This window comes from Mesocricetus auratus, unplaced genomic scaffold (assembly GCF_017639785.1).
Source record: "Mesocricetus auratus isolate SY011 unplaced genomic scaffold, BCM_Maur_2.0 Super-Scaffold_100010, whole genome shotgun sequence".
Taxonomy (NCBI): domain Eukaryota; kingdom Metazoa; phylum Chordata; class Mammalia; order Rodentia; family Cricetidae; genus Mesocricetus; species Mesocricetus auratus.
In genome coordinates this window covers 65,520,894-65,539,949 of record NW_024429194.1, presented here as the reverse complement: position 1 = coordinate 65,539,949, position 19,056 = coordinate 65,520,894, and the positions used below count along the sequence as shown (strand labels likewise).

The 19,056-nt window shown below is 43.0% G+C and overlaps 1 protein-coding gene across 4 annotated transcripts in view; it reads left to right on the top strand.

Moving 5' to 3' along the window:
- Positions 1 to 19,056, top strand: part of Dip2b (disco interacting protein 2 homolog B) — a 181,073-nt gene that overhangs the window by 89,152 nt on the left and 72,865 nt on the right. For all 4 annotated transcript variants that reach the window (XM_040753817.1, XM_040753816.1, XM_040753815.1 and 1 more), the window contains exon 4: positions 8,207 to 8,332. In XM_040753817.1, coding sequence (XP_040609751.1) covers positions 8,207 to 8,332 — 126 coding nt within the window. The remainder of the gene's footprint in view (positions 1 to 8,206; positions 8,333 to 19,056) is intronic.

The window sequence follows — 19,056 nt, the reverse complement described above, 5'->3', positions numbered from 1 at the left end:
AACATGGTTTAGTGATTAAGCGCACATTCGTGCGTGCACACACACGGCAAAATACCCATATGCTTAAAAGAAATAATAATAAAAGTTTTAAAAAAGCACCTCCCTAACATTAAAAAGAAATCTCTGAAAATATGAAAACCTGTGAGAGTTGCAACATTGTCCTAAGTGGAACGTAAAAGGGCAGGTAAACATAGATTATAGACGAACACTGGCTTTTTCAGTGTAGTGGGATGTGCAGTGAATAGCTATAGAAACTCTCCTCACATTGGAGGATGGAATGGTCTTAGAATTCTGACATTCCTGATATTAATGGCAACTGCATGGGTGAGTGAAGGGAGCCTCTACCTCTGTGCTCTGCATCTCCAGCCATGAAGGAGGGCTGTACGGCATGCCACAGGCAAAATAGCTCAAGACCAGAGTGAAGTGATGGGTGCACAGGAAGGCTTGGTAATTTAATGCTGGTAAGTGTGACTGGAAAAAGTTCCTATTTGGCACAGGATGATTTGCACCTGTGACATTCCAAGCAGCCATAGTCAACTCTAAATAGCATTTGTGCTTAACATTTCAGATTAATTGTAAGCTTATGTTTTCAGAGTTTATTTTATGTGTGGGGATGTTTTGCCTGCATATAGTCTGTACATCATCTGTACGCCTATTGTCCATGGAGGTCAGAAGAGGGTGTTGGATCTCTTGAAACTGGAGTTACAGACTTTTGTGAGTTGATATGTGGGTGCTGGAAATGGAACCTAGATCCCCTTGAAGAGCAGCCAGTGCTCTTATTTGGTGAGCCATCTCTCCAGCCCCTGCTTTTAGGAGTTTGGCTTCCGTGATCTGCTCTTGGTGCTCAGCCAAAGGAGCTTAAACATGATGCTGATGTAGTTAGTACTTCTTCCTCCTGACCTTTAGGAGTGGTGCGGCTTCTACACATGTATGGTTTGTTCCCAAGTGCAGAAAACACAGTTAATGCTTACAGTGGAAAGGAAGTTCATCAAACAACACCCTTGATGTAGATCTTTTGAGAAATTAGCCACCCCAAATAAAACAATAAAATGAGAAAGGCCATTCAGGGTGTGTTAGCATCACCCTGTTAATCTGGAAAACGATACTTCTGTGGCTTCTGGCAGAGAAATCTAAAGTCAGCTTTGTCCAGGGACTGAACTTCAGAAGTGATTTCCTTATCAGAGATCAAGATGAATTCTGCACTGTTGAACCCATCACATTCTGTTAGGAGGGCTGCTGTGTTCTGATCAGTAGGAATCTTAGCTAGAGCAACTGGGTCTGTCTTCTTTGACACCAGTGTCTGGGTCAGGGTTTTCACATAGGGAAAGTTGGGTGGCCTAGTGTTCTTCGACCTGATGCTGTGACTCCTGCTGTGTGGTTCTTAGTGAGACAAATGGTTTAAGACTCCCAAAGGCATATCAGCAGGGCCGGTGCCTGGCTTTGGCAGCTTTGCTCTCATATTTCCTATCACATATAAAAGTACTTTTGGAGATAAAGAACCAAGTGAGAGCACTTGCTTTGCTTCTGTCCTGTCATTGAGAAAGTACTTTATTGCATTGTAATTGGTTATTTATTTTCCAAGACAGTGACTAATCATACTTCTTCTAATATAAGGGCCCTTTTTAAAACATTTTACTATATCTGTTTTATAAGATAATGTCAATTTCAATAAGATATGGCAATCTTGATTTGAATAAACTTAGGGAACACTAAAATAATATGATAAATATCAATGCCACATAAAATTATTTCATTTCAGAACCCAAAGTAAGTTGGCACTGTACTTTTAAAATTAATAGCCCAAATTGACCCTGATAGATAGTGTACACCTATAGTCCCAGCATGCAGAAGACTGAACATTACTTAATATTCATAAGTACAGAAACTTGAAAGAAAAATGTACCTGACTGTGGAGCTGCTGTATCTTGCAAAATTCTTACTCAGTATTGTGTGTGTTTAGGTTGTTTTTGTAATATATAATTACTTCTTGCGTTGTATGTGTTTAGATTGTTTTTGTAACATATAGTTGCTTCTTTTTTCCTTTCTGGTCATTCTAGGGATTGCACTAGAATTAGACTAGGACCTCACACATATTAGGCAAGTGCTTGGCCACTGAACAATCCCCACTGCTCATTTTTCTCATTGTTGACAAAATGACCCATAAAAATTTTCCTGTAATTGTAATTGTAAGCAGGACAGTAAACTCTGCTGTGACAATCCAAGTCAATCACTTCATGCCTTATTACAAATTCTCACCATCACTTTGGATCCTTCTGATTTTATATTGGGGAAATGAAGCAGTACCTCCCTCTGTCATTTAGACAAGACCTTCTCTTTGTCCAAATCTGTCCTGTCAGCTTGAGGTGGCTGGCACAGGTACTCCTGGTCAGTCTTTCTGTATTAATAAACCCCAGACTACAGCAGGTGTGCACTTGCAGTGATGGAGCACTTCTTCCTGTGGTCTGAGCACAGCATGGCATTCCAGGGAAACACAGATGAAAACACAAGAGTCCTTCATACAGCCCAGGGTACAAAGGCAGCGTCTAAAAGAGGGGTGGGGAAGCACATGCTGCTGAGGACAGGCTTCATGCTGGTGCTGCCTGAGCCTTCTAAAGGATAAATAGCTGTTTATGCAAAAGAATGACTTATCAAAGCAGATAATGTGGAATATAGGCTTGGAATTCTATCTTCCTGCCCCTCTGGTACATAGAGCTGGGTTACCAAAGGATTGGCAAAGCCAGAGAACTTACTTTTGACATTTGTTTGGAAAAATGAAGAATGACTTAGCAGACACAGAGACATGTGAGCAATAGCTAGATATTAACTATGTTATGGAGATCTCATAATCACAACAGTTTGTATGGCACACAGGCCTGTGGGCATACTATTGGGGTAGAATAGCAAGTTCAGCTGTAGACCAGTGTACTTCTAAGGGTCTTTACTGTGTGGTATGTAGCTAGCGTTGCAGATCACCAGGGCACACATGTACTATTGAAATACTGGTGCTCACACAGCTGGGAGATGCTCTGGAGCACACCCTGTCTCCCATTTCACCTCTCTGGGTTAGAGTACTGAACGATACAAGGATACACATACCAAAGGAAACCAGCGACTCTTCTATCTGTACAAAGACTTTCTGACACAATAAAAGACAACATAAAATTTTATGATGGTGGGAAAACAGTATAAATTTATCTCTTGGTAAATTTGTATATCCCTAACATATGAAGAAAAGTTAGGGAAAATAAAGTCAAAAGTTGTTGGGGAAAATGATCAAATGACATGGATGTTTATTTTACCTCAGTGGGTAAAGGCACTTGCTGCCAAGCCTGATGACTTGAGTTCACTTCCTGGAACTCACATAGTGGAAGAAATGAACAGGCTCTGACCTCTTCATGAGCACCTGGCTGCCAATACTGTCTTAGTGACTATTCTGTCACTGTGATGAGATGCCATGACCAAGGTACCTTGTAAAAGAAAACATTTATTAGGACTTGTAGTTTCAGGGAGTGAGTCCATGACTGTCCTGCCAGAGATGAGATGCCATGACTAAGGCAACTTATAAAAGAAAACATGAGAATTCACAGTTTCAGGAGGGGTGAGTCCACCTCACATGCCCCACCCCCACCCTCATGGGGTTAGAACAGAAGCAGAGAGCTCATATCCCGTGTTAAAAATCACAAGGCAGAGAGCTGACTGCCCACCCCCAGTGATACACCTCCTCCAACAACGCCATGCCTTGTAATCCTTCCCAAATAGTTCTACCAACTGGGGACCAAGTGTTCAAATATTTGAGCCAGTGGGGCCATCCTCATTCAAATCACCACAGGCTTATTGCTATACACACTAAACAGATGGATAAGTCACCTGAAGCATGCTTAAATACATGCTAAATAGATAAGCCACCTGCAACATGTTTAAACACATACTAAACAGATAAATAAGTCACCTGAAGCAGAGGCAAGAAGATTTTGAGTTCAAGACCAGCTTGGGCAATGTATGGCATTCTCAAAAAACAATAGCAACATCTAGCGGGAAAAAGAAGAAGAAACAAGGGCCTCTGGAGCTGCCTTAGTTTGTAAAGGGTTTGCTGTGCAAGAATAAGAACTTCAGGTCAGAGGTTCTGCACTTGTATAATGGCACCCCAGCACTGGAAGACAGGGACAGGGATGATTGCTGGGGCTTGTGGGCTAGCCAGTCTTCCAAAGTGGCAAGCTCCCAGTACAGTGAGAGAATCCCACTCCCCATCCTCTAAAAACAAAGTGAGAAGAGATAGAAATAGCTGGAACAGGCCGGGCGTTGGTGGCGCACGCCTTTAATCCCAGCACTCGGGAGGCAGAGGCAGGCGGATCTCTGTGAGTTCGAGGCCAGCTGGTCTACAGAGCTAGTTCCACGACAGCCTCCAAAACAATACAGAGAAACCCTGTCTCGAAAAACCAAAAAAAAAAAAAAAAAAAAAAAAAGAAATACCTGGAACAGACCTCTGGTGTCTGCAGGTATGTGCACAAACATTCACATGGTACACCTACATACATGAACATGAAGACTACAGGAGAACATGTGTGCTTACACTTTGCTGGTAGAGAAATAGTAGAAACTCTAAGGAGGAATTGCTTATGATAGGGTAAGGTTCAGGATGTAGCACAGCTGGTAGAGCACCTAGCATGTACAAACCCCTGGGTTTCATCCCCAGCACTCCTGGGCCAGGCACAGTGCCATGAGCCTAGAGTCCTAGCACTCAGGAGGGGAATTCAGGAATCAAGGTTATCCACAGCTACACAGTGAGTCTCAGAACAGTCTGGGCTACTGTCTGAGGCCCTGTCTCAAAATAGAGTTTTGTTTTTGTTTTAAATAAAAAAAAAAAAAGAAAACCTGACACAAACCATGCCAGGTACAGTGACACCTGCCTTTAATCCCAGCACTGGGAGACAGAGCCAGGCAGATCTCTGAGTGAAGGCCAGCTTTGGTCTACATTATGAATTCCAGGACAGCCAGGGCTACATAGTGAGACCCTGTGTCAAAACAAACAAACAAACAACCTATAGATGTGTTCACTAAATGATTTAGGGCTCTGACTTAACAAAATTTTACTTTAAGACTATGCCACTGTCAATACAAAAACCTTTGTGCACAAAGCCTTGCTTTGGCCAAGGAAATGGCTCAGTGGGTGAAGGTTCTTTTCATCAAGCCTGATGGGGTCTCCAGGACCCTCATTGTTGAAGGAGAACTTACTCCCACATGAGCACATGTACACACTCCAGTTCATGCACATGGTACATCTCTTTAAAAGCAGTTCTCTACATTAGTTGTAGCTATAAAATATTGGAAATAAGTAAGATTCCCAAACAGGTCAGTGGTTAAATAGACTGTAGGATATGGTGGAGAGAGAACAAGTAAGCCACCCAGCAGCCGATGAAGGATGTGTTGTTGCATGAAGAAAACCAAGAGCAAAACTTGTATCTAATATTGCCCTTCCTGTAGGAAAGGCAGGACAGCGAGAAAGGACACTTACATGAGTGGCCTTTTGTTTAGAAACAGGAGAAATACACCAAATACCACAGGAGACTGTTTACCTTGAGGGTCTGTAGAATTGATAGGAGGGTTTGTTCTCTCTCTCTCTCTCTCTCTCTCTCTCTCTCTCTCTCTCTCTCTCTCTCTCTCTCTCTCTCTCTCTCTCTCTCTCTCTCTCTCTCTCTCTCCCTCCCTCCCTCCCTCCCTCTCTCTCTCTCTCTCTCTCTCTCTCTCTCTCTCTCTCTCTCTCTCTCCCTCTCTCCCTCTCCCTCTCCCTCTCCCTCCCCCTCCTCTCCCTCCCCCTCTCCCTCTCCTCCCCCTCCCCCTCCCTCCCTCCCTCCCTCCCTCCCTCCGTCCCTCCCTCCCTCCCTCCCTTTCCTTCCCTCCCTCCTTCCTTATTTTTTTCCTGACACAGGGTTTCTCTGTGTCGTTCTGGCTGTCCTGGAACTCACTCTGTAGACCAGGCTGGCCCCAAACTCAGAGATCTGCCTGCCTAGATTAAAGGCATATGTCACAACACTGCCTGGCAAAGTGTCATTCATTCATTCATTCATTCATTCTTTCGTTCATTCATTCTTTCGTTCAATCTCTGATACAGAGAGTCCTGGCACTCTCTGTATGTAGACCAGGCTGGCCTTGAATTCACAGAGATCCACTTGCCTCTGCCTCCTGAGTGCTAGGATTAAAAGTATGTACCAATATCACTCTGTGAAGTGTTTGCATAGTTTTAGCTTTGGGAGTAAAGTTAAGCTTTGATCAGAGATCTATTTACAGAGATCCATTTGCTGCTGCCTCCTGAGTGCTGGGATTAAAGGCTTCCTAGAACACACCTGGCTAAATTTCCAGATTTTGATAACAGAACAGTGGTTATGTGAGAAAAATATTCTTATTCTAAGGAAGTATTAATAAGAAGTGCATATTCATTGATTTCATCCCTTTCCTTGGAGCTAATGCTAAGGAAATAATTAGATGTGTCCTAAAGTGGAAATGTTGAATTATTCTTACTGTGAACAGTAGTAAAAAAAAATAGAAACAGGCCGGGCGTTGGTGGCGCACGCCTTTAATCCCAGCACTCGGGGGGCGGGGGGGGGGGGGCAGAGGCAGGTGGATCTCTGTGAGTTCGAGGCCAGCCTGGTCTACAGAGCGAGTGCCAGGACAGCCTCCAAAACTACACAGAGAAACCCTGTCTTGAAAAACCAAAAAAAAAAAAAAAAAAAATAGAAACAACCTCATATTTGATATTAAAGGGCTGCTTAAGTTGTGGTTAGTTAATTCAATGAAATACTGTTGGAGCCCTTTAAAGTTACACTGTGGAACTGTTTATGTGGCTAGAATTTTTGTTTGTGTTAGTCATCATTGTTTTGGTTGCAGGAACAGCTGCCATTTTGAGCTACCTTAAATAGCGATGTGGGTCACAGAAGGAAACAGCTGAGGGACACCTAGAAAGGGAAAGCACTCCAGGGAGGTCATTGAAGTTCAGAATCTCTCCTTTCTGTGTCATTGTCATTAACTCACATCTGCTCTAGAACCTACACTTTTTGATTCAGTTTAAGTTCCCACAAAAAAGGATCTGACTGGACAAGCTCCTCTGAAAGGCCTGGAAAGAAGTGACTGGAGCCATTCCTGGGCATGGGGAAATTGTCAAGTGGGAAGCACCTTGAGCTTGATCTACCTCAGTAGGATCTGCAGGAGTGTCCTTATTTCCCTGTAGTCTTTGTGTGTGAGGGGCATATGTACATGGTTGTTTGTGTTGGTGTGTGTGTGTGTGTGTGTGTGTGTGTGTGTGTGTGTGTGTGTGTGTGTACTAGTGTGTGCATGCATGTGCGGGCCAGAAGTCCAAATTGAATATCTTGTAAGAGGTTCTTTTTACAAAGCAATGGCAGAGCTGGGCAGTGGTGGCACATGCCTTTAATCCCAGCAATTGGGAGGTAGAGGCAGTCGGATCCCTCTGAGTTGGAAGCCAGCCTGATCTACAGAGTAATCAGGACAGCTAGGACTACACAGAGAAACCCTGTCTCAAAAAATTAAAAAAAAAAATCCAACCAACCAAACAAACAAAAAGCAGTGGCAGAGTGTACCATGCTGTGTGCAGAGTGATCGGGAGTTTTTTTTTTTTTTTTTTTTGTAGTGGGGTGGAGAAGCCATAGTTCTGTTTGGAATATGTTAATTTTGAGGTTTCTATGACATGTGCAAGAGGCCAGAGCCAGAGCTGTGTGCAGGCTGGCAGATGAGTAACATGTGCCTGGTGACTTTGTAGACTAGAATCATTCCTCTGTTCCTGTGACACAGACCTACTGGGTCAGCCGAGTTCCCTCTGACAACAGCTCAGCATATCCTAACCTACTTTTGTTGCAGATGCTCGAATCCAACGTTTTCAGTTTAGGACACATTACTTTTCTCCTTAGAATTAATTCTGATGCACTTGGAGGCGAGGCTTCCTCTGGGCACAGACTTGCTGGACTCCCACCACCTCTAGGCAGCCCTTTGCTGCGTGTGCCATCCGTCTTCACTGCTCCCTTGACTTCTTTTGTCTCCATCTCTTTAGTTTTTATCTTACGTGATCTGAATCAAAAGATAAATAAAGCTACCTAAATCTCCCCCTTGGCGTTTTGAACAAGGTAAGTACCAATAGTTATTCCCTCAGAGGTTACCATCTAGCACAAGTGCAAATAAATCCATGTGTTTGACTTTTCAGATATCCATACAGAAGCTGTTCAGGCTGCTCTGGCAAAACACAAAGAACAGAAAATGGCTCTGCCCATGCCTACCAAAAGGCGGTCCACATTTGTCCAGTCTCCTGCGGATGCTTGCACTCCTCCTGGTAGGTTTATCAGAGCCTTTCTTTTTGACAGTTACTGTCTGGGTGTTTGGAAATATTCCCTTTTCTTTCTGAAGTGGACCTGGAACTCTGCACCCACCATCAAATGAACCTAAGGATTGCACTCTGAAGGTAGCGGGTGTGGTCACTTTATGCACAGCACACAACAAGGCATCATGAGACCTGTGCAGACAGCTTCCTTCTGAATCCCCAGCATTGACTGACTGTGACATCCATATTCATGTCCTCTGTGAGGACATGGCTGTTCTGTTTCTCTCCAAATGAGATATGTAGTCATAGATTTAACCCATTATAGTCATAGATTTAACCCATTATAGTCATAGATTTAACCCATTAGTTGATGCTTCATATCAGTTCAACAGCCATCAATCATAGGAGTGGGTTGACTTGGGATAGAGTTTTGTGTGTCATTAAAGATTTTAGAAGGACATTAATATGAATTTGAAATGGATATAAAAATAGACATCTGTTAATGTATTTTTATTTTTTTAAAGTTTTCCTTTTTCTAATGAGGTTCAGAGATGAGTGGGAAATAGATATCCTTCCATCCTTTATTCCTTCCAGTATGAATTTAGGAAACAGAGCTTCATATCTTAGGACCCACTAGACAGTGCTCAAATTTTTTTCCTGTTCAGAATGCTTCACCAAATTTATGAAAACCGTATTTTTTCCTTAGATCAAATACCAGACAATATTTTTAATGATTTGTTTATTTTTATTTTATGTGTATGAGTGGTTTCCTTGCATGTATGTATGTACACTGTATGTGTGCCTGGTACCTTGGAGGCCAAAAGAAGGTAACAGGTACCCTAGAACCAGAGTGACAAACTGTTACAGGTGCTGGGAACTGAACCTGGTTCCTGTAAGAGCAGCAAGTGCTCTTAACCACCCCCGCCATGGCTTTGGAGTGCTTCTCTGGAGGGCTGCGCTGTGTGGTTGGTTTTCATTTACAGCTACCACGCTGCGCTATGCTTATGGACCCAGGCTCATGTTAACAGTTTTCTTCTAGGAGTTGACTAACTTCTCAGAACACTTGGGTTTGCTGTGGCCTCATTAGCTGTATATGCTTTTTTCCCTTTGCATTTGTGGTGTCAATATGTTTGAAAGAGAAATAGCTCTGTGGCTTCAAGTGTTTCTCAAAATGTAACACAGGATACCTTAGCAGACTAACACAATGAGGCATTTTGTGTCCATAATGGTGCATACTTGAGACCCACTCATTCAGAAACTTGGATGGGTTCCCTTCCACACTCGTATCATATACAAGTTGGGTCCTTGGGTACAAAGAGGGCTCTCAGTCTAGTAGCCATCCATGTTGGCAGACCCCCTGCAGCATGACTGAAGGTTCAGTTTCAGTAAATGGCAAAGGGTGGGGAACAACATGACATGCAGTTCTTAGAAACAGCCCTCTCCCGGCCCCCGTCAAGGCAGTGTGGATTCAGAGTAAATGGCTGCTCTCATGGCTTTGGGTTAAAAGTGAGAGTGCTCACTTTTATAAACCCTTTCATAAAAGTCACTGCCTGAGGGGAACTTAGCGGCTCTGGAAAGAAGTCACAGCTGTGCCTGCTGAATGGAACCATATCCCTTTGCAGTCTTCTACCGCAAGCCTTTGTAATTTCTAAACATGCATGCTCTGTTCTGCGTGGAACCTTCAAGATGGTGCATGTTCTTGATCACATTACCCATGTTAATAATTTCATGATGAAGGCACAGTCCTCTCGAGAAGGGTGATTGGGCTTCCTATCCATTTATCTTCTCTTCTAGAGGTTTCTGAATAGGAATTGAAACACCTCCATATGCTGTTAGGGACATCTGTATTATAGAAAAATGTCTCCCCAGAAATGGTGAGGTCCCTCCCCAGCAGCCTCACACAGCTCCAGTGAGGTGGATCTTGGTGGTCTCATGCAGCCACTTTGCACATACCAAGTACAAGTACTTTGCTCCAGAGAGGGAAGGTGGGGGGCCTGTGTTGTTAGGGATCTGCTAGCACCTTTAATGATAGCAGTAGAATTTGCCATTCTTGTTAGGTGGTGATAGCACATGCCTTTAATCTCAGCACTCTGGGGTACAGGCAAGCAGATCTCTGATTTTGAGGCCAGTCTGGCCTGCAGAGTGAGTTCCAGGAAGGCCAGGACTACACAGAGAAACTCTGTTTCGAAAAACAAAACAAAAGAGCATTGGCTACTTCTGCCATGTTACAGCGTAAAACACTAGCAACATGTCCCAGGACCTGTGACCTCTCACTCAGATATCACAGTTTTATCTGACTCATCTACTTTTGCTAGCCCTAAGTACCCAAGTTAAGAGGCTGTATTCTAGGGGTGAAAAGGAAGAAGAGAAATGATATGATTGCCACGCCCGCTGCGCAGCCTGTGTCTGAGAATGTGTGGAGGGTGTCGGGGATTAACAATACAGAGACTCAACGGTGTAAAGAAAACTTTAAGCAGGCCCCAATAAGGCTCAAGAAAACTTCCCAAAAAAGGCCTCCCTCCAGAAAAGCTTCTGCTCTCCCCTTACCCCTGGCTGGTTCTGCTCTGACACCAGAAGCTGACTTGGGTGTGTCAGAAGAGGCGGTTAGTCTTTGGACAAGGTCGAGGTCAGGGCAGTTCCTGTGGGCCAGCCCTTTTCAGGAACTTATTGCCCCGGGCATTGTATTGTTTTTAGTAAACATGTTTTTAGTAAACATTGTCTTACAGCTGCCTACTCCCAGGCTGATGGGGAAGTGGGTCTCTGTCCAAAGTCTGGTATCCCCGCATATGATTCCTCATCATTGAATTTTTTTTGGGGGGGGGTTTCGAGACAGGGTTTCTCTGTGGCTTTTGGAGGCTGTCCTGGAACTCACTTGGTAGTCCAGGCTGGTCTTGAACTTACAGAGATCCGCCTGCCTCTGCCTCCCGAGTGCTGGGATTAAAGGCGTGTGCCACCAACACCCGGCTTCATTGAATATTTTTAAAATCAGCTTTTGGCCAGTTATAAAAATGATCAAAAGGTAGTTAGCTGGAGAGATGGCTCAGGGGAGTTTGGATCCCCATCACTGTCATCTCTGACCCCAGCACCGTGTGGGAGGTGCAGATGGATTCCTGGGGTTGACTGGCCAGCTGGTCAGCCTAACTGAAATGACAAAGCCCAGATTTAGGGGAACCCTGTCTGAAAAACACGGTGGAAATATTTTGAGGAAGACACCTCGTGTCAGCCTCTGGCTTCTGCAGGCTCACCCCCCAAGTGCTCCCACTCCACACACATCCTACCTCGTGTACACACGCAGCCCACAAAATCATGTGCCACATTTGCTCCCGTCACTGTATTTTAGCCTTTGCTCTTTGTACACTGAGCTGTCTCTCCACACATCAGGTTTGAAGGCTCTTCCCCTTCGTGTGCTGTGTTCATGGACCTCTCTTGTGGGTCCCTGACCACCCATCTGCATTCCCTTTGAGAGGTGCACAGCCACCTGGATTTCTAACTTGATGAAAATTAGAGCTACCTGATCAAAAGGGTTTAAGGAGGAAAACCCCAGAAATTTTGGCTTCACTTATGATGTCATGCAGTTTGGAAGTGGTAAATAATGGGCATGGGAAATGATTTGTCTTTTTTCATAAATAACTCTCAAATAATAAGATATCAGTCAGGCTAAAATGTGACTATTGGTGCATATACTAAACTGTCATGGATTTGAAAATTTAAGTTTTCTAAGTGTGCCATGATTTCTAGTTTTAATGTCTGTGGGGTTTCCCCATCCTGTAGACTGCTTGAGTTACTGTCATGCAGGTCTCTTGTGTGTGAAGTTATCTACTGATGTCATGAGGCAGCTACCTCGGCTTTCTCTGCGGAGGGTCTTGTCTTTAAACTTTTGTCATACTATTAATCTCATTCTCTATATTTCTGTATATTAAAATGATGTCCTGGAGCCGGGCGTTGGTGGCGCACGCCTTTAATCCCAGCACTCGGGAGGCAGAGGCAGGCGGATCTCTGTGAGTTCGAGGCCAGGCTAGACCGACAGCCTCCAAAACAGAGAAACCCTGTCTTGTAAAACCAAAAAAAAAAAAAAAAAAAAAAAAAAGATGTCCTGGAACACATTGGGATATTGTTAGTTTTTCATCTAACCTAAGGATGCTTTACGGAATTATGGTTCCTTGCACTGTGCCGAGGACTTTCACATCACAAAGACCTTCCTGCCAAACTTATGTTTCTCACAAATGCTTTGGAAAGTGGGAAGGCCAGATGTTTCGTGGATGTGAGACAATAGCATGTTCATGGTCACAGAGTAACTTGTTCATTTATAAAACAGTAGCAGGCAGACTCAGTCTTTTTTCTGAGTATATCCATCTACCAAGTGTCGCTGGTAGGAAATTCCTTTGACCTAACAGCTGCCCATATCTGCACAGTACTAGAATAGTATATGTTACTTAGCCATTGCTATGGACCAAAACACCATTCAGTCAGTTAAATGTTACTTAAAAGGCGATGAGGCTTAGCACACAGGAAGTCCTGGATTCAGTCCCTAGCACCACACCACAGGCTTTGTAGCACAAATCTGTGATCCCACATGCAGAAGGTCCTCTTTAGTTACATTCTAAATCTGAGGCCAGTTTGGGGTACATAGACCCTGCACTGCCCCCCCAAAAAAAGAAAAAGAGAAATCTGGTAGACTACCAATTTACAATTTCCAAGGATTATAGTTTATTTAAAACTACAAAGTAAACAGTGAATAAACTAGACCCCAGTGAGTTATAGGTCTGGGTTGTTTTGGCAAAGTGCTGTCATTGTTCAAAGGGTTATGAGCTATAGTCACACATATGTGAGAAACTAGTTAATAAATATTTACTATTCTTTAGGTCAACAAAACCCACCATGTCATCAGGTTAAACTTGTGGTTTTCAATAGCTTTTAGTAAAATTAAGGTTTACTAATGAAAGTAATCTCATACTTAATGTTATTGAACACATTTCATGTACTACTCAGAGGGAATTAGGGAGGGAGGGCATGTGAGCACAAGACTGAACTAGAGAAAATTAACTCATCCATAGATGATATCAAGGTAGATTGCCTTTGGGAACTAGTAAAGAAAAGACACCTGAAACAAGAACAGACTCTAGCAGGACTAGAAGATGATTCAATACTGGGACACATATACAGCTTTTACAAGGCCCTCGGTTTAATCCTTAGTACCTTCCCACACAAACGAATAAAAAGAAAACAAGATCTGATTGCTGTGTCAGAACCAAGACCCTAGTCCAGAACAGTCTTGACTAGTTGATTAGTTAACTACTTAGTAAGGGCAAGTGTGTGTGTGTGAGAGTGTGCACGTGAGTGAGTGACTGTGAGTGTGTGAGTGTGTGTGTGTGTGTGTGTGTGTGTGTGTGTGTGTGAGCTCGTGTGTAGTTGGTTCTCTCCTTCTATCAGGTGGGTTCTAGGGATTGAATGTGGTTTGTCAGGCGTGGTGGAGCACCTTTACCCACTAAGCCATTTAACAGTTCCCACTAAGCATTTACAGTGGACTGATTGAAAAAGATACCTAAGTCACTTGGCATATTCGCCTCTCATTCTGGACTGTTTCATGTTGAGTGTATGCTTTCTGACAACCTGGAGCACTAGGGTTGTTATGTGTTCGGTCTAGCATCCAATTGGGCAGTAGCTGGGTGTCATGGTACAGGCCTGTAATTCCAGTACCTGGGAAGTAGAGGCAGGGGGGATCAGAGGAGTTCAAGATCCTTCTGAGTTATTTAACTGGTTTGAGGCCAGGCTGGCCTACATGAATTCCTGTCTCAAAGAACTGAAACAAAACAACATAAATTGTATCTTGTCTCCCAGTATATTTATAGCATTTGTTTTCTAAGCAGATTTTTCAATAGATGTGGGAAATACCCAGGAAAAACTGTTTAGTGATACATAAAGTTCCGCTCATCTTGGTTTGTCAGGCAGCCCATGGTCCTGCCCTTAGATTCTCTGACCAGTTTTTCAGTCCCTAGCCAGCTTTCTGCACACAAGGATTATTGTGGAATATAAAAGTTCTTTTGGGTAGTTTTCATTCTCCCTAAGAGCTACATGGCAAATGAGTGTCTACTCTTGTGGGTTTGGTGTTAGGCTCAAAATTTGTAGCCTAAAATAGACTCGATCCCATCTCCAGAACGAATCTTTTTTAAAAAATAAAAATTGCTTGTACCTGTTTTATGTGTTGAGGTGTGAGGACAGCCTGCAGAAGCCAGTTCTCTCCTTGCACCACATGGGTCCTGGGAAGCAAACCCTCAGCCTGTCCAGTGAGCAGCAAGCATCTTCAGCTCTTAGCTCTCTGGCTGCCCAAAACTAACCGGTCTATCGGGTCTGGCTTATACTATTCCTCAGTATATGTCACTGACTTTCAGGTCTTACATGTTTTAGGTGTCATTTCATCCTTATAAGTCTTTTAAAATTAGTTTTTTAAAGTTTCATTGAATTAAAGTTGACATAAAATAAATAGCTGGGGGTGGAGGAGCTGGTGCTAGGGTTTAGCCCAGATCCTTGCACATCCTAAGCATGCACTCTATCTCTGGGGTGTCAGCTACAGCCTAACAGCACATAATTTAGGGAGTGTACTTTGCCATGTTTTGACATAGAAACACAGTTAAGATTATAACTGTGTCTGCCTTCTCCTGAATTCCTCCTGATCCTCCCTGCCCCTGGTAACCACTGATGCGCTCTTCATCTCTATACATTAATTTGCATTTTCTAGATGCTTATATAACAGCTCCACAATCTTTTTTTTCTCACAATGGACGAAAGGTATGGCTGTTTTTCAGCTTAAGTATTTTGAGATTTCTCTGTGTTACATCCGTCCCAGCAGATCGCCCTTGGTTGAGTTAGGCTTCACCACATGGGTAGACTGGTTTACTTTTACGTTTGTCTGTACTTGTATGTTTGGGGGGTTTCCCATGTTAAGCTATTTCAAGAAACATTCATGTATGGATACATGCTTTGATTTTTCTTGGAAAAGGACCCAGCAGTACAGTGAATGGCTAATACCACAAGTGCTCAGAATTTTTGTGTGTATGGATGTTTTTCCTCAGTGGCTGTGTAGATTCCTGGAGCTTGGAGTTTACACAGTTGGGAACTTCTCTGTGGGTGCTGGGAGTCCAATCTGGGTCTTTTAGAAAAGCAACTAGTGCCCTTAACTGTTGAGCTATCTCTTTAGTCCCAAGTGTTTACTTTTTTAAAGTAAGCATTTTAAATATAATGTTCACACATTACTAAAGTCATAGCAGTTAAGAACAGTTAGTAGCTGGGCATTGGTGGTGCACGCCTTTAATCCCAGCACTCGGGAGGCAGAGGCAGGTGGATCTCTGTGATTTCGAGGCCAGCCTCCAAAACAATACAGAGAAACCCTGTCTCGAAAACAAAACAAAACAAAAAACAAAAAAAGAACAGTTAGTAACTTTGGACTTTTCTTCCCTTAAAAACAACAAACTAGCCAGGTGGTGGTGGCACATGCTCTTAATCCCAGCACTTGGGAGGCAGTGGTAGGTGGATCTCAGTGAGTTCAAGGCCAGCCAGGTCTACAAAGTGAATTCCAGGACAGTCAGGGCTACCCAGAGAAACCCTGTCTGGAAAAAGCAAAACCAAAATAAAAAAAACCACCCAAATAGAGCAGTGGTTCTCAACCTTCCCAATGCTGAGACCCTTCAATACAGTTCCTCATGTTGTGGTGACCCCCCCACCACAAAATTATTTTGTTGCTACTTCATAACTGTAATTTTGCTACTGTTATGAATTTTAATGTAAATATTTGATGTGCACTGTTGGGGTTGAGACTCCAGGTTGAGAACTACTGAAATAGATGCTAGACTTCTGATAAACAATATCAAATGATGCTGTGTTAAGTAAGTCACATTACACCACAAAGAGCAAACCATGGTTTAACAATTGTTTTCTGACCTGTGGACATAACTCAGTAGCAATCTGTTTGCCTAGCATGCATGAAGCCTTAGGTTCAAACCCTAGAACCAAACAACAACAACAAAATAAGTTTGAGCTTTAGGTAGTGACTCATGAATGTAATCCCAGCACTCAGGAGGCATAGGCAGGAGGACTAAGTGTCACAGGTTCAAGGACAAGCTATCCGGGACTACATAACAAGACCCTGTCTCAAAAAACCTGGGTCAGTGAAATGGCTTAGCAGGTAACAGCACTTGCTACTAAGACTGACAACCTGAATTCGGTACCCAGGACCCATATTGAAAGTAGAAAACCAACTGCTGAACATTGTTCTTCAACCTCCATAAGTGCTCTATGGTACATGCTCACTCCCAAACAAATATATAAACAACTTTAAAAAATTCCCCAAACCAAAACACATTTTTTAATCTTTCCAAAATTCCTACAAATATTTTTAATACTAAAAAATAATATTTAAAAGAGCTCTTTTTTTTTTTTTAAGTTGTAGGCTCAGGTAAGTATGGTGGTCCATGGCAGCAAACCCATCCCCAGGAGACAGGATCAGGAAGACCTCTAGCACAAGTCCAGCCTTATCTGCATAGCAAAAGCTGGTCTCAAAAAAGAGAAAAGGAAAGAACACAGGCCCGGAACAGAGATTAGCATTGCACATTTCCTGAGAATTCTACACTAGTCGTAACCTGTAGCAGCCACATTCCTTGGGTTGTGTGATCGTTGCAGCAATGTTTTTCTTTTTTTCTACCAACCTTCGAATAGCTTCTCTTTGCTCTCATTCATTATTTTTATGTGTATGGATGTTTTGTCTGTATCTATATCTATGTACTATATATGTGTTCAGCATTAATGGAAGCCAGAAAAGGATGCTGGAGTTCCGGGAGCTGGAATTGCCAGCATTTGTGAGCTGCCAGATTGGTGCTGGAAATCAAACCTGGGTCTGCTGAAGGATTTTAACCGCTGAACCATCTCTGAAGTCCCTGCTTTCATTCTTAAGGAAGGAATAGGTTATTCAAGTTACTCTGTCTTTGAAAAGATGTTTTATTATTTGTGTGTGCTGTGTGTGTGAATGCCCATGGAGGCCAGCAAGTGCCTTCAGAGCCCTTGCAGTTGGAGTTGTAGGTGTTTGTGATACACCTGACAAGGGTGTGGGGATCTGATCTTGGGCCTTCTGATACAGACTAGCTTCTGAGCCATCTCTTCAGGCCCTTATTTAAATTGTTGTTAAGGAAACTATCAGATACTATGGCAGATCAGAAAGACAGAACATCCTTTTTATCAGTACTGTATGGAATGAGAGGGGACTAATGTTGATTGGTAGCTAAGAGCTGTGCTGGCCCCACAGTGGCCTTAGGAAGGCTTATTTCCTTGCATGTCCTTGTGCTCCTCTATTGTGCCCTTACCTTTGTCAGTTTTGGTTTGTGTGTTTTAGCTAGTTTCCATTTTGTTAATATCTTCAAATATGCCTTGTTTTCTGTCCCTGCTGTGTTTTCTCGGTTGCTATACTTGATGCTATTCACCTGCAGAGCAGAGGAACATGCATGTACTCTTCCAAGACTCCGAGCCTATGAGGGCAGGGCTGTGTCTCCTCACTCACTACCCACTGGGATAGCGCTCAGTCCTATTTATTGAATGGGTAAACAAGCTTCACAATGAGTCATTTTAATCTCAAATTACAAAGAAAGTGGTGGGCTTCAGAGTTCAAATGGAAGACAGACACCAAAGCCACCCATGTTTTCTCCTAGCCTAAACTGTTCCATAGCTGTAAGGCATTAAACACCCAGAGGAGGGCTGGCAGGCAAAGCAGGTAATTGAATTGAAACACTACACCTAATTACATAATTGATCAAATATAGAAACATAACACAGTCGGGTTTCCATAAATCCAATAATGAAAATACTGGTTTTACTATCTGTAAAATTTGATTTATTCTGGTTTTAGACTTCCACAAATTAAAATGACACAGTAAGGACAGCTTGTAAATCCAGAGACCTTTGTGGGAATCTGAGATGTTACCCAAAAACTTTATTTTCATGGTGAGGGCCACAAGTCTCACTGCCTCTCTAGCCCCCACTTTCTGCTTGTTTACAGAATCTTTTAGAGTATTTTCTAGAAATTATTTTTTAAAAAAACACTTTTGTTAAATCCACTCTTTGTATTTCCCTTTGACCATTCCTTTTGTATTATGCACCTTTTCCCTTTAGGGAGCCCTCTTCTTTATCATGACATCTCTGTGACTGACTGACTGTCTGTCTGTCTGTCTGTCTGTCTGTCTGTCTGCCTGCCTGCCTGCCTGCCTGCCTGTCCCCCTGCTCCATCTCATACTTCCTTACAAGGCACTACACTTACACTGAAGTACTTAAAACCCTGGGCTGAGATCAGTACTCCTCCTAGAGAGTTCTTGGCTTGTTCCATTTCTTACAGTGTGTTGTGTTCTTGTGTGGGGTTGTTTATGGCTAGTACCACACTGAACGGCTTCTTAGTGGCACATACTATCTCATAGCATTCATGTGTCTCAGTCTCCCTAGGATCTGATGTAGTTTCCAGCAAATAGTGTGTTACAAACCATCACCGTTTTTTGGGCTGTGGGTCTACTTTATCTGAGGCAGTGCATTGCTGGTCATCCTGAACAAGAGGCAAAGGTTATAGCCATTGTTTTAGTGCTCTGGGTTATAGGTTAGACTTGTGGATTCTGGATTACTGTAGGGTTTTTGTGTAGTTCAGCTTCCCATTGTGGAGTGTTAGCAGTTTTCTTGCCCTCTTGTTTATTTCTCTGATTTTTTTGAAC